A 16,290-nucleotide genomic window follows, 5' to 3' on the forward strand; every position below is an offset into this window, starting at 1 on the left:
CTATGTAATCATGTGAAAATGTTTTTCACAAGGACTTTTTCCAGTCATGTGAAATGGCATACATACTAACAACCAGAGGGATGCTGCCTCGAGATTCAGTGAAGCGTAGGACTTTGGGATATTGACAACTAAACAGAAGACAGTTAGCATAATTGTTTTGCATAACATTTATTTTATTTCACTCCTAGACACTGAAGTTTGATACATATCTTAATGTAACCATTAGACAAAAATAAAACTCACACCAAAATCACTATGGCACAGCATTTACTGGGTTCAATACAGTTTAGCTTAAACGCAGTTCAATATCACAAAACCAATAGCAGCAGCCTAGTGTAAAATGCAGTCTCAGAATCCCAGTAAAAGAAAATAAATATTTGTTTTTATATAGTGCCTTTCACAACTTCAGGGCATCCCTCAGGATCACAGTCAGAGGGAGAACATTGCCCTTAGCAGCTGTGGTTAGGGCACTGGCATCCATGGGGTAAGGGGGAAAATTTAAGAGAAGCAAATTAAAACAGCAGGATGTTAAGTACTTTTCAAATGTATTTTTGCAAGGGTAGTCAACAAAGAAATGCTTTTATGAACAAAGTCCACTTTAAACAAAGATCCACCTTCCTACATAGCGGTGGAGTGGGGCTAACTTTATCAAAGAGCTGGCACAGGCATGATGGACCAAATGGCTTCCTTCTGTGTTGTACAATTCTATGATTCTACATCAGAAGGTCATCTTTCCCCCTTGGACTCAATTTGCTAATCTTGTACACATTAATATCTTTGTCCTCAACTCTGTGAACAAGTTGGCAATTGAAATGCTTAGGTAAAAGCTCCTCATGGAAATTAATGGAATGGTTCCCTCTTCGTAATTTTGAAGAGAGGTAAATGATGGTTGGATCATTGGACAGATGGAGCAGAGTCTTTAACAGCAGGGAATAAGTGAGGGAGGTATACACAATATCTGAACCCAAGATGAAGTCGTAGTCGGTAGGAAAATTTATGTGGTCCTTACCCCAGGAAAGGGCACAGACCTTTGAACGATGCCTAAAAGTAGCGGGGATGTTGGTGGAGACATTGTGTTCTATCTGACACAACACGTTCTCTTTGTCTGTCATAGTAACATCTCCACCTGCCAAGAAGAGTGAAAAGATGTTATCAATGCCCATTTATTCTACAAGTTGATCACAAACCTGCTGCTCGATTGTGGTCACAGAAGCCAAAAGCATAAAGTCTTCTCCGTAGGAGGGTAGCACCGTACATTGATATCACTCAGACAGATATATGAGGTTGGTTATACATAGAATTCTGAAGCAGAGGGCCTGTGCCAGGCTGGCAATCTGAGCTGTCAGAATGGCTAAAATGTGCTGAACTCAAGCCATCATATTTTCACCATGGAGGCTGGCCATAACCCAGCTTTGCAACTGAACCAAGTGGAATATGATTTATCCAAACAAAATCTATGTTAGTGTGGCAAAAGTCAGCCAGTCTATAAAACTTAGCTGTGGATTATCCTTCTGCTAATAGATGAACAATCAGTAAACCTATGTTTAATGTCAGGGCCATTTGTGTTGACACAATACTCCAAACAATATTGGTTATGTCATTGTAAAGGGAAAAAATGCAGAACCATGGGGAACAAGCAGGCAATTTGGGTTGACTGGTTAGCTACTCAGAGCCAGCACAGCAATAATGAGCCAAGTAGCCTCCTTCTGTGAAGTACCTACCTATTTTATGATTCTCCCCAGTCCCAAAACGATCCTAGTCAAAGAATCAGGCTAGTGCTATTATGTTGTATTACTGACTTTCTGCTATCAAAATAAATCTTACAGAAATTATCTTCTGATGGCAGCATTTAGTTATTGCTGCAATGCATTTTCTCAAGTACACCACTGTACATTATCTGCAAGTGATAATGTGGCAAAAGCCCTTAAAACTACAGGATGTTTTTATTTTAGTGTATCTAATTACTCTTTTCAAAAACACAGTGTAAAATTAACCAGGAAGGAATTTGTTCCTGTACTTGTCCTTGAAGTACCCAGGCACTCAAATGTATTCTTCAGAATTCAGCATTTTGTTGTGTTTAACAGCAGATGGAGACAACAATTCAAATATTCACACATTTAGGAAGTTAATGCTGGTCCATTAAGACTCTTATGATCAAATTCCATGGGCTTGGTGTTGAATTAAAAGAACATTGAAAACAATTTACTTAAGTACTGATCTTCTGTCCCCAGCTGTCCTTGTCACACTATATTTTTAAATAGGTTGCAGTGTAGCATTACTGCAGGTGTTATTAATATCTACTGAGAGAACATTCCTGTAAAGTTGGATTCAACACAGAGCCAAAAACATTTAAACTGTTCAAAGCGGTGCTTTTCCTGTAAAGGATCTCCTCAAATCAATGTCTTTCACAAATTAGAGGAGATTGCATTCTCACACCGGCAGCCAGTGATTTATTTAAACATAAAATCACTGTTTTTATGCAGGGAAACACCGTAGTAGGTGCATGCATACATGTATATGCATGCATGTCTATATGTTTGTGTATATTATGTGCATGGATGTCTGTTTATGCTTGTGCTGCATTTTTGTGCATGCGTTTTAATATGTGTGCATATGTATGTCTGCATATGTGTAGGTATGGTTCCAGTCATTTGGTCTGTGGGTGTTGTAAGAATCCTGGGATTCTTTAAATTTATTTTCCCTTTTTGTTTGCTAATTAACAAGAACTAATTTACATACTAATTATTGACTGACTATACACTTTATTGCATTTTATGTGACTTTGCAATCCTCTGTCTTTTTAAGTGACTTTCAAAACATTGCAAATTAGAGTTTTGTTATATAGTGTTTATACAGAGCTATACTTTAACTTTGTTTGTAACATGACCTATTAGGAGTGTCTGGAGGCAACTATCCGCCATCTACAAGGCACAAGTCAGGAGTGTGATGGAATACTCTCCACTTGCCTGGATGAGTGCAACTCCAACAACACTGAAGAAGCTTGACACCATCCAGGATAAAGCAGCCCACTTGATTGGCACCCCATCCATAAACATCCACTCCCTCCATCACTGACACACAGTAGCAGCAGTATGTACCATCTACAAGATGCACTGCAGGAACTTGCCAATCCTCCTTAGTCAGCACTTTCCAAACCCATTACCACTACCATCTGGAAGTACAAGGGCAACAGACACATGGGAACATCACCATCTGGAAGTTCCCCTCCAAGCCACTCACCTTCCTGGAACACCCTCCTTAACAGCACTTTGGGTGTACCTATACCACATGGACTGCAGCGGTTCAAGAAGGCAGTTCACCACAACCTTCTCAAGGGCAGTTATGGATGGACAATAAATGCTGGCCAATCCAGCGATGCCCACATCCCATAAATGAATAAAAAAAAACTTGATGGGGAACTGTGGTTTGTGCATTTATATACCAAAGGTTTTTATTGAGGTTTTTATTTTATCTAAAGGAACCAAATGGTCAAAAGCTAAAACTCAAGCAGTAATTTAAGCGAAGTGTGAAAACAGGCAGCCTGCTGTGTGAGAACAAAAAGATAAACATCTTAGTGGAATTCCAGAGGCCATGAGTGAATAATCACGTAAATCCTTTGGTTGGACCAGCGTGTTGGATTGAGAATCTTTGTCTGACTGCTGATTTTCATAAATTCGTAGTTTAGATGGGATTTTATTGTGCTCCATTTCTTGTGGACCTTCTACACCTTCATGGACTGTGAAGTGACACTGTGACAAAGGAATGTGACACTGAGTATGACACTGAAGGTGACACGGAGTGTGATGCTGTGTAGGATATTGAGTGTGATGTTGACTATGGCACTGACTGTGATTTTTGAGGGTGGTACTGAGTGTGAAGATAGTAAAAGGTAGATTTTCACACTGGAGTAAATTTATATTATACAGATCCATGATGGAGTAACTTCCAGAACATGCAGGTCTAGAGTTTTCAATCACACCAGTCATCAGTAAAGCCAATAATGTGTGTGTGTGTGTGTGTGTGTGTGTGTGTGTGTATGTGTGTGTGTATGTGTGTGTGTGTGTGCAATATAAGACCTTCTTCATCATTGCACATGTTATTTTACATTAACAACATAAGTTCACAGTTACCCTTTAACTCACCCAGCAGAACAGCTAGAATCCCCACAATTCCAGTTCCAGAACCCAGCTCAATCACCTTCCTCCCAGAAAAAGTTATCTTCTCCTGTTCAAAGTACTGACAAAGAACAAGAGCCTGGAAAAAAGGTCACATTCTCATGTTAGAATGAATTAATTGAGAAACATGATGAAAAGCATTGTAGTAATGGTGAGGCAAGTCATAGAATCATAGAAAGTTTATGACACAGAAAGAGGCCACTTGGCCCACTGTGTCCACACCAGCCGAAAACAAATCACCCAGTCTAATCCTACTTTCCAGCACTTGGTCCACATCCCTGCAGGTTACACAATTTGAGGTGCATATCCAAGCACCTTTTAAATGAGTTGAGGGTTTCTGCCCCTACTACACTTTCAGGCAGTGAGTTCCAGATCCTACTATCCTCTGGGTGAAAACATTTTTCCTCATCTCCCCTCTAATCTTTCTACCATCTCCCCTCTAATCTTTCTACCAATCACTTTAATTCTATGTCCCCATAGTCACTGACCTCTCTGCTAAGGTAAATAGGCCTTTCCCGTCCTCTCTATCCAGGTACTGCACAATTTTGTACATCTCAATCAAATCTCCCCTCAGCCTCCTCTGTTCCAAGGAGAACAATCCCAACCTATCCGACCTTTCCTCAGATTTGCATTTTTCCAGTCCTGGAAACATCCTCATAAATCTCCTCTGTACCCTGTCTAGTGCAATTACACCCTTTCTGTAATGAGGTGACCAGAACTGCACATAGTACTCAAGTTGTGGACTAACTAATGATTTATACAATTCCAGCATAACCTCTCTGCTCTTATATTCTATACCTCAGCTAATAAAGGAAAGGATTCCCTATACCTTTTTAACCACCTTATCGACCTGTACTGCTTCCAACAGGGACCTGTGGACATTCAGTCCAAGGTCCCTCACTTCCTCTACACCTCTCTGTATTCTCTCATTAATTGTGTATTTCTTTGCCTTGTTTGACTTCCCCAAATGCATCACCTCACACTTCTCCAAGTTGATTTCCATTTCCCACTTTTCTTCCCACCTGACCAGTCCATTGACACCTTCCTGCAGTCTACAGCTATCTCCTCACTATCAGCCATGCAGCCAATTTCTGTGTCATCTGCAAACTTGTTCATCATGACCCCTACATTTACATCCAAATCATTAATATATATCACAAAAAGCGGGGGAACTAGTAAGGAGCCCTATGAACCACAATGGAATCAGCCTTCCAGTGACAAAAACACCCATCAACAATTACCCTTTGTTTCCTGCCACTGAGCCAGTTTTTTAATCCAGCTTGCTACATTCCCCTGGTTCCATGGGCTTTTGTTTTTAGCCAAGTGTGGGGTGGGGGGGGGGGGGGGGGGGGGGGGGGGTTGGCGGGAAGGAGGGCTGGCAGTGGGAATGTGGTTCTCATTCTTACTCTCCCACTAGAGAGAGTAAGGAAACTTGAGATGGCAGCTGTTCTTACCCCATCAAACTCACATACCTCCTAGTGGATTCAGAACAACACATAGTCAAGGCAACTGAAGAATCATTGGCATTGCCGGACTGAAGGGCAGGAGGCAGCAATGCACAGGAGGCCAGTGTCAGAAGGTCAGGGAAGCTCATGAGGTAGGTTTAGGATTAAAGTGATTATGGAGGAGTGCTGTGATCATGGGGTTTAAACACAAGGACCAGGAGGCCATGGTGGTTGTGGTTGGTGGGGCAGATGTTGGGGTGGGGATGTGGTGGTTGTTGTCTGTAATCAATGTAGATGATTGTGGACCAGGAGGATAGATACGTAAGTAGCAGAGTTGTAGATGAGCTGGCATTTCTAGAGGATTGGAGGCCTGCAAGGAAAGGATTGAAGTAATCGAACCTGAAGGCATCTTAGGCATGTATGAGGTAAAATGGGAGATGGGTGATGTTTTATGTGGTGTGACTAAGCGGTCTTTGTGATGAACAGGATGTGGTCGGAAACTCAGCTTGATGATGCAGAGTTTGGGAACTGGCTAGTTCAGCCTGGTCACTGGCCTGATAAGGAGCTGAAGTCAGTAAGGGTGGCATAGAATTTACGATAGGCCAATGATGATAAGCTTAATCTTCCCAATGTTTAGCTATTGCAAGCTAAGACTGATTTTTTTAGAATGGTATTGATTGTGGTTGTTCTGATAGGTAGAGGATGATGCTTGAAGAGGAGATCTATTTACACTGTCACAAAAGACCTTGAGGATCACAGTACAATTTGGTACAAACCAAGAATAGAACTTATCTCAGGCATGGTGGAATCAGGAGTGATACATTTCTCCTAAGTACCCCTTGGTTGATGAAAGCAAAATCAGTCAGATCTCCCATAGTTAAACCAGTGGCTGATTCAGGAATATAAACATAACAGGGGGTTTAGTCTTAAAATGAGCTCGGTCAGTTATGTATGAAATCAGGAAACATTTTATTTGCATAAAGTGTAATGGACATATGTAACTCTCCCCCAGAAGGGCATAGGTATTGGGTCAGTTGAAATTCTCAACACTGAGCTCATAGATGTTTGGAAAGTTAAGATGTCAAGAGATATGGAAAAAAGTAGGGTAAATAGAGTTAAAATATTGGATCAGCTATAGCCTAATAGAATGGAGGAACATGCCTGAGTGGCTGAATGCCTACTCCTGTTCTTATGCCCTTTTAATGTGATCAGGTGTGGAAAGGAGAGAGTCAGCTGTAGTGCATTACTGTGCAATATCCTACAGACATTTGAAAAAAACAAGAACACAAGGCAAGCTATCAGCAAGAGCTTATTCACCCCCTATATACTGTGTAAAATAATCCCAAGCCTCAACTCTCTACCAGAGAAGACCATTGCAATAGGAAAACATAGAAACACACAAAGATTAATTCACAAAAATAAGTGTCCTTATTAACATCTGAATCATGGCAGAATAATTTCTTCCAGCCCAACCAATGGATTGGCATTGAGGCCAAGTGACTTACAGCTTCCCAGATAGAGGCAGAGAATCCCAAATTGCCACCGAAGTATCGAGCAATGTTTAGAAGGTGTCCGCAGAATTTGAACTGCTTTTCGCAAATGTGAGGATGTGGAACGAGCCAGTCAATCGCGCTGGAAGGGCCACCAGGAATATGGTTCTGGACGTTCACCATCTTCGCAAATTTTTCCCTCAAACTTCCCTGCTTGCTGGTGGTTCTCTTCTGATCAGTGGAGAGACTTTGGCCTGCTGCCTGATTCGGGTCGGCATCAGTTGGAGTTCCACTTGTACGAGCTTGCCTGATTGAAAAATCATGAAATGTTTACATACCAAATTGTTGGGCAGGAAAATACCAGCTTGTTCATTAAGCCTGTCCCCCAATTCATGATGTGTGGTGTATCATGGTCAATCACACCCCATCAAAGCACCCCCATCCACCATAACCTCTTCCACCAATCATTTGTATCTCCTAGGAGAAGCAAAAAACAGAGAAATAATCAGGCCGAGTAACAGAAAAACACTCTGAAAAAGTGTACTTCCACACCCCCCCTTCCCCACTGTCCATTGATCAAAATCAGTCCAAAAGATCACTTAGAGTAAATGCTATCAATAAAGGCAGCTTAAGTCAACTTTAATGTGAAGAGATCCCTATCCCAATTAAGAATGAGTCCACCTGCCTCCTCAAGTCATGCAGGAAGAGGCTTACTATCCAATGGGAAAAAGAAAATCACCGAATACTCAGTATATTCCCACTCTGACATAATTTAAACTCATTTCTCCTATCCATTAAACTCAAATAATCTATTAATAGGTGCACTATCCAGTTTTTAAAAATGATTTTATAGGTCTCTATCAGGGGACACAGTTTTATAGTACATGGATCAATGTCATATTTGGCCCATCCGACTACCTTAGGTTCTTTCAGATAGGAATCATTCTTGTAGCTCTCCTCTGGGCCTTTTCCAAGGCCACTGTGTCACCAAACTGACCAAAGTAATGAAAAAATGGTGTCCTTTGATTTATACTGCAAGTTTCTATTGATACAACCAAATACTTAGCTATATTTTTCCTAATTTGATCATGAATCTTGAGTGATGTGTGCACAATAACACCAAAATCTTTATTCTCTCTTTCAGTAATGTTCCCTAAAAATTAAAACATGTATTCTGTGTTGGCTCTATTAACACATCTAACAATATATTTATCGAAATTATATGCCATTTGCCAATGTCTGGCTCACTCCCCAGGCACAACTAAATCTTCTTGCATCTGATTGTGCTCCTCTACCATCTTACTTCTTGCACAGCTTCTAGTTCACTCATTTTGTTTAAAGAAAGTGTGTAAATATATTGTTCAAGACTCACAACATAATGCACATTATGCTTAATTAACATGATCGTAGTTATAAATAACTATAAGAACAACCTTGGATTTTGCTGACAGCTTTTGAACTTAGTGGTATTTACATTTACAGTATATGCAATTTTTCCCATTAGAATTTAAAAGTTTGTTGATATTATGTACATTTTGTTATAAAGACAAATATGTTTGCAAATTCAAAATCGTTTATGGCTAAATAACATGAATTTTACAATAGTTAGCTAAAGAGTCTTATTTGTAGTGCTGGCCTTGTATCTGGAAGAAACCAGATTATCAGGTATACAAGTCGAATAATGGTAAAGTGCTGAGCTAAATCTGGTGGTTGGTTAATGAAATAGCTCGTTTTTGAACAGCCATTCTTGGTCTATATTTATGCAGCAAATAGCATAAGAAATGATGAGGTTTCTAGGTTGCTCAGAACTGACAGATGAAGTAATATACTTTAATGTGAAAGAGAGATAAGAGAGAAACCAGCGGAGGCACTAAAAGGAGAACTAAAGGGACAAATAACGAGAATCAAAACACCCCAAAGGACAATTAGACAGTTCAATAGACGTAAAGTAGCAACACAAGATAAATCGAAAGATTCAAAAGACAATCAGAGTGTTCAATTGGAAGATTAGAGCGTCTAAAAGGTAAAACAGACTTGTAACGACGAATCTTGTAACGATTGCAAAGGAGAATTAATGCGTCCAAAAAGAGCAGCGGAAGAGGAGAAACAGGGACTCAAAAAGATGAATCAGAAACAGCAAAAGGAAACAAAACAAGAGTGCAAAATAGGACTAGAAGGACCCAAAAGGACACTCAAAGGCAGGAAAGGAAATTTAGAAGCAGAGAAAGTAGAGTCAAAGAGACCAAATGGAGAATCAAAGGCAGGAAAAACAGAATTAGAAGCAACAAAACTAAAGCCACAGGATCCAAAAGGAGAATTGAAAGCAGTAAAAAGAGAAGTGGATGTATCAAGACGACAAACAGAAGGGCAAAAATAAGAAGCAAAGGGTCAAAGTGGAGCATCTGAGAATCCAAACAGACAGAGAGAAAAAAGCAGAAATCAGAAGCAGCAAATTGAGAATCAGAGGTTCCAAAAGGATGCTCAAAGGGAGCAAAGGGAGAAGAAGATGGTTCGAAAAAGAATAAGAGGCATCAAAAGACAAGTTAGAAGCAGTAAAGGAAGAAATCGAAGCAGCAAATCGAGCACTAGAGGCTCCAATGGGAGAATCAGGGGCAGGAAAAGGGCAATCAAGGGGTCTCAAATCACTCAGATGCAGCACAAGGAGAAATAGAGGGTGAGATTTTAACTCACTCAAAATCCATTCACTCACAGTTAAAATTGGGCCCAGAGTGTCCAAAAGAAGGGGAAATCAAATGGACAAGTGGCAACAGGAAAAAGAGAATAAGAGGGCCCAAAAAATATACAGATGGAACTAATAAAAATGACTGAGAGGAAGAATAATTATATATGTTGAAAGATCACAAATAACTGAATTTTAGAATAAAGTGATGAGGAAAAAGACTGGGAGAGATTATTTATTTTATATTATCGTAAAGGTGCACATACTGTTAAAAAGCTCCAGTGGAAAAGATAGCCAAGGGATGATGGTCTTGCCAATGCTCAAAGTGACTGTTAAAATTATAATTGTCCACTATGCCACATTACATTTTATTTGTGTTTATTTCAAAGGAATCTATAATAACAAATTGGTTACTGGAACACTGCAGGGGTACAGAGAGCATTTGAGTCATTTTTAGACTCTCCAAGGATCCTGCTGAATCTACCACTAAATTTGAACTTCCAAGTATATGTGGGTCTTTTCTTATACAGGAATATATGCATCTTTAGCCTGTCTGAAGGTTTGAAGTATAAAACCACTTTCAGTGGGTGGGGGAAAACTCTCAATTGTTTTGAAATAGTTAGAATGCTTTTCTGACATCTAGCACTGGATAAGTAGAAATTTCCTCCAGCTAAATATTGGGGGCACTGAAACCATTACCTTCAGCTCTCACAACAATCTCCAATCCCTAGCCACTAACTCTGGCCCTCTCCCTGGCAAATGCCTGAGACCAAACCTGATTGTTCACAACCTTGGTGTCATCTTTGACCCTGAGATTGGCTTCCAAACAAATCAATGCAATCACTAAATCTGCCTATTTTCACCTCTGTAACATTGCCCAACTTCCCCAACACCCCCACCCCGCCCTTCCTGGCCTCATCCATGTATTTGTTATCGCAAACTTGACTATTCCAGCACCCTCCCTGCCAGCCACCCAAGTTTTACCCTCCCTAAACTCGATGTCATTCAAAACTCTGCTGGCCAAGGCCAACTTAGCAAAATGTCCGCTTCAACCATCATTCCTGTGCTCACTGTCTTTCTTGAGTCCCAGTTAAGTGAATTAACGCTCATTCTTGCTTTCAAACTCCTTCATGGAATCACTCCTCCCTATCTCTATAATTCCCTCCAGCCCCACAACACTCTTGTGATATCTGCACTCTTCTAACTCTGTCCTCTTATGCATCTCCAATTTTAATCCTTCCAATATTGGTGGCCACGTTTTCAACTGCCTGGGCCTCCCTAAACCTTTTGCCTCTCTACCTTCCTTTCCTCATTTAAGACACTTCTTAAAATTTATCTCTTTGACAGATATTCAATCATCTGCCCTAATATCATCACAGGTGACTTGGTCTCATAATTTGTTTTATAATGCCCTTTGGAAGTGCAAGGAATGTTTTATTATGTTAAAGATAATACATAATTACAAGTTGTTGTTGCCATGATGCAGAAAAGTGAAGGTTACTTGCCAATGTGTCTACAATGCTGATGTAAACCTGACTGAATAATGCACAAGTGACCATTTTCCATGGTAACATGTATTCTTACAGCGTAATTGCACCCAGTAACTGTCATGGCCCAATTTGTTCATCCATTGTATATGAAAGTCACAAGCTATCATTCCATATTGAGATTTTGAAATAGATTTTTGAAGTTCATGAAGAAACATTAATCATTTATTTATTTAAGCCGTAAGTTTATTTCTGTTAAGTCAATTAATAGCATAATAAATAGAGGCACGGCAGGACACCTCAGTCCCATGAGGTGCCCATCTTGTTCAGTGTGGGAACTCAAGAACACTGTTCGTGTTCTGGCAACCACATGTGCAGGAAGTGCCATTAGTTGGCTAGAAATGTCATTACTAAGTGAGTACTTTGCATCTGTCTCAACCAAGGAAGAAGAGGCTGCCCATGCCATAGTGAAAGAGGATGTGGATGAGACACTGGATGGACTGAAAATTGATGATAAGGAGCTGTTAGAAAGCTTGGCTGTACTTAAAGTTTGTAAGTAACAGGGCTAGAGCAAATGCACCTGTAGATACTGAGGTAAGTAAGGTTAGAAATTGCAGAGGCACTAGTCAAAATCTTCAAATCCAGTTTCGGTACAGTAGTACTGCCAGAGGACTGGAGAATTGAAAATGATATACCATTTTCAAAAAAAAGTATGTAAGGATAAGCCCAGCAACTATAGATAGTTGATTTAACCCCAGTGGTGGAGAGTTTTTAGAAATGATAATCTAGGACAAAATCAACAGTCACTTGAACAAATGAGGATTAAAGACAGACAGCATGGGTTTGTTAAAGGAAAACCATGTTTAACTAACTTCATTGAGTTTTTGATGAGGTAACAGAGAGGGTAATGTAGTTGATGCAGTGCACATAAACTTGCAAAAGACATTTTATAAGACCAGAAGACTTAGGAGCAGAAGTTAGGCCATTTGGCACATCGAGCCTGTTCCGCCATTCAATCATGGCTGATAAGTTTCTCAACCCCACTCTCCCGCCTTCTCCCCATAACCTTTGATCCCCTTACCAATCAAGAACCTATCTATCTCGGTCTTAAACACACTCAATGACCTGGCCTCCACAGCCTTCTGTGGCAATGAGTTCCATAGATTCACCACTCTCTGGCTAAAGAAGTTTCTCCTCATCTCTGTTCTAAAAGGTCTTCCCTTTACTCTGAGGCTGTGCCTTTGGGTCCTAGTCTCTCCTACTAATGGAAACATCTTCCCTACATCCAATCTATCCAGGCCTTTCAGTATTCTGTAAGTTTCAATCAGATCCCCCGTCCTCCTTCTAAACTCCATCGAGTATAGACCCAGAGTCCAAAAACGTTCCTCATGTTTAGCCTTTCATTCCTGGGATAATTCTCGTGAACCTACTCTGGAACCACTCCAGGGCCAGAACATCCTTCCTGAGATACAGGGCCCAAAATTGCTCACAATATTCTAAATGTGCTCTGACCAGAGCCTTATAAAGCCTCAGCAGCACATCCCTGCTTTTTTTTTCTAGTCCTCTCAAAATAAATGCCAACATTGCACTTGCCTTCCTAACTACCAACTCAACCTGCAAGTTAACCTTAAGAGAATCCTGGACTAGGACTCACAAGTCCCTTTGCACTCCAGATTTCTGAATTCTCTCCCCATTTAGAAAATAGTTTATGCCTCTATTCTTCCTACCAAAGTTCATGACCTCACACTTCCCCACGTTGTATTCCATCTGCCATTTCTTTGCCCATTCTCCTCACCTGTCCAAATCCTTCTGCAGCCTCCCCACCTCCTCAATACTACCTGTCCCTCCACCTATCTTTGTATCATCTGCAAACTTAGCCAGGATGCCCTCAGTTCCTTCATCTAGATCATTAATTTATGAAGTGAAAAGTCGTTGTCCCAACACTGACCCCTGCGGAACTCCACTAGGCACCGGCCGCCATCCTGAGAAGGACCCCCTTATCCCCACTCTCTGCCTCCTGCCAGACTGCCAATCTTCTATCCATGCTAGTACCTTGCCTCTAACATCATGGGTTCTTATCTTACTGAACAGCCACCTGTGCAGCACCTTGTCAAAGGCCTTCTGGAAGTCCAAGTAGATAACATCCATTGGCTCTCCTTTGTCCAACCTACTCGTTACCTCCTCAAAGAATTCTAACAGATTTGTCAGGCATGACTTCCCCTTGATGAAACCATGCTGACTTTGCCCGATTTTACCATGCACTTCCAAGTATTCTGAAATCTCATCCTTAATAATGGACTCTAAAATCTTACCAACGACCGAGGTCAGGTTAATTGGCCTGTAATTTCCCGTCTTTTGCCTCACTCCCTTCTTAAGAAGGGGGGTTAGATTAGCGATTTTCCATTCCTCTGGGACACTCTCTGACTCTAGTGATTCCTGAAAGATCACCACTAACGCCTCCACTATTTCTTCAGCTATCTCCTTCAGAACTCTGGGGTGTAAACCATCTGGTGATTTATCCACCTTCAGACCTTTTAGCTTTCCTAGCACCTTCTCCTTGGTAATGGCCACCATAATCACCTCAGCCCCCCGACTCTCTTGAACTTTGGGGATGTCACTCGTGTCTTCCACTGTGAAGTCTGATGCAAAGTACCTATTCAGTTCCTCCGCCATTTCTTTGTTCCCCACTACTATTTCTCCAGCATCATTTTCTAGCGGCCCAATGTCCACTGTTGCCTCTCTTACCCTTTACATATCTAAAAAAAACTCTTGCAATCTTCTTTTATATTATTGGCTAGTTTACCCTCATATTTCATCTTCTCACTCCTTATTTGTTTTTTAGCTGTCCTCTGTTGGTCTATGTAGGCTTCCCAATCCCCTGGTTTCCCACTGTTCTTCGCCGCATTGTATGCTTTCTCTTTAGCTTTTATGCTCTCCTGACTTCCCTTGTCAGCCATGGTTGCCTTGTCCTCCCTTCAGTATGCTTCTTCTTCCTAGGGATGCATTTTTGCTGTGTCTCCCAAATTACTTCCAGAAACTCCTGCCATTGCTGTTCCACTGTCTTTCCTGCTAGGCTCATCTCCCAGTCAATTCTGGCCAGCTCCTCCCTCATGCCTCTGTAGTTGCCCTTATTCAAATGTAATAATGTTACATCTGATTCCAGCTTTCTCCCCTCAAATTGCAGGGTAAATTCTATCATATTATGGTCAATTCCTAAGGGTTCCTTCACCTTAAGCTCCCTTATCAAATCTGCCTTATTATACTTCACTAAATCTGGAATTGCCTGTTCCCTAGTGGGCTCCACCACAAGCTGCTCCAAAAAGCCATCCTGTAGACATTCCACAAATTCCTTTTCTTGGGATCCACTACCAACCTGATTTTCCCAGTCTACCTGCATATTGAAATCCCCCATGATCACTGTAACCTTGCCTTTCTTACACGCCTTTTCTATCTCCTGGTGTATCTTGTGCCCCACATCCTGACTACTGTTTGGAGGCCTGTACATAACTCCCATTATGGTTTTTTTAACTTTTGCGGTTCCTCAACTCTACCCACACAGATTGTATATGATCTGACCCTATGTCATTTCCTGCTATCGATTTAATTTCATTTCTTAGTAACAAAGCAACCCCATCCCCTCTGCCAACCTGCCTATCTTTTCATTAGGATGTATATCCTTGGATATTTACCTCCCAGTCCTGATCCCATTGCAGCCATGTCTCCGTTATGCTCACCACATCATACCTGCCAATTTCAATCTGTGCCACAAGCTCATTTAACTTATTTCGTATACTGCGTGCATTCAGATACAACACCTTCAGTCTTGTATTTCCCGTCCCCTTTCTCATTGTCATCCCTTTATCTGATGTGCTTGAAGTTAGATTCCTAGCCCTTCCTAAACACTCTGTCCTATTTTGTGTTCTGGAGAATTTAATAGCTTCTTGGGCTCTCCTTTCTTTTCAGTTTTTTCATAATTTTCCATGAAGTTGAATCTACCCCCCCACGCTAACCTGCTGCTTTGTTTCCCATTAGTCATACTTCTTGGAGTTTTACCCTTCCTTCCTCACCACCTTCTAGTTTAAAGTCCTGGTTGACCACCCTATTTACCCTTTTCGCTAGAACATTGGTCCCAGATCAGTTCAGGTGGAGACCGTCCCAACGGTACAGATCCCTCCTGTTCCAATACTGATGCCAGTGCCCCACGAAATGGAACACCTCTTTCCCGCACCACTCCTTTAGCCACTTGTTTATTTCCGTTATTCTCCCATCCCTTTGCCAATTTGCACGTGGCTTGGGTAGTAATCCGGAGATTATAATCCTTGAGGACCTGTTTTTTAATTTAGTTCCTAGTTCCTGATAATCCCCAAACAGGTCCTCTTTCCTAGTCTTACCTATGTTATTTGTCTCGACGTGGACCACAACAACTGGATCCTCCCCCTCCCTCTCCAATATCCTTTCAAGTCGGTTAGAGATGTCCCTCGCCCTGGCACCAGGCAGGCAACATACCATGCGGGACTCTCGATCCTGCTTACAAAGGAAGCTAGCAATTTCCCTAATTATAGAATCACCTACAACTACCACTTATCTTTTTGCTCCCCGCTCTTGAATGGCCTCCTGTGCCATGGTGCCATGATCCGCTGGCTCATCCTCCCTATAGCCCTGTTCCTCATCCACACAGGGAGCAAGTACCTCATTCCTGTTGGACAAGGTCAAGAGCTGTGGCTCCTCTGTTCCTGAACACAGGACTCCTCTATCTGTCTCACTTGCAGTCACACCTGCTGACCCTGACAATTGACCGGACTTGAGGTACTTAATCAACCGGGTGTGACCGCCTCCTGATACAAAGTATCCAGGTAACTCTCCCCCTCTTGGATGTGCCGCACAATCTGGAGCTCGGATTCCAGCACATCAATTCTGAGCTGGAGTTCCTCCAACAACCAACACTTGCTTCAGATGTGGTCACTGCAGCTTACAATGGGATCTGCCAGCTCCCACATCATACAGCTACAGCAC

At 41.5% G+C, this 16,290-nt stretch overlaps 1 protein-coding gene across 1 annotated transcript; it reads right to left on the bottom strand.

The window, feature by feature from the left end:
- Positions 1-250: 250 nt before the first annotated feature.
- LOC121292300 (EEF1A lysine methyltransferase 3-like) lies at positions 251-7,218 on the bottom strand (the record flags this gene model as incomplete). Its single annotated transcript, XM_041214150.1, has 3 exons — positions 251-1,126; positions 4,143-4,254; positions 7,126-7,218. Coding segments are annotated over 3 exons (618 nt in total), but the record flags the coding sequence as incomplete, so codon positions are not given.
- Positions 7,219-16,290: the final 9,072 nt, after the last annotated feature.

The sequence above is a fragment of the Carcharodon carcharias genome, chromosome 20 (assembly GCF_017639515.1).
Source record: "Carcharodon carcharias isolate sCarCar2 chromosome 20, sCarCar2.pri, whole genome shotgun sequence".
NCBI classification, from domain to species: domain Eukaryota; kingdom Metazoa; phylum Chordata; class Chondrichthyes; order Lamniformes; family Lamnidae; genus Carcharodon; species Carcharodon carcharias.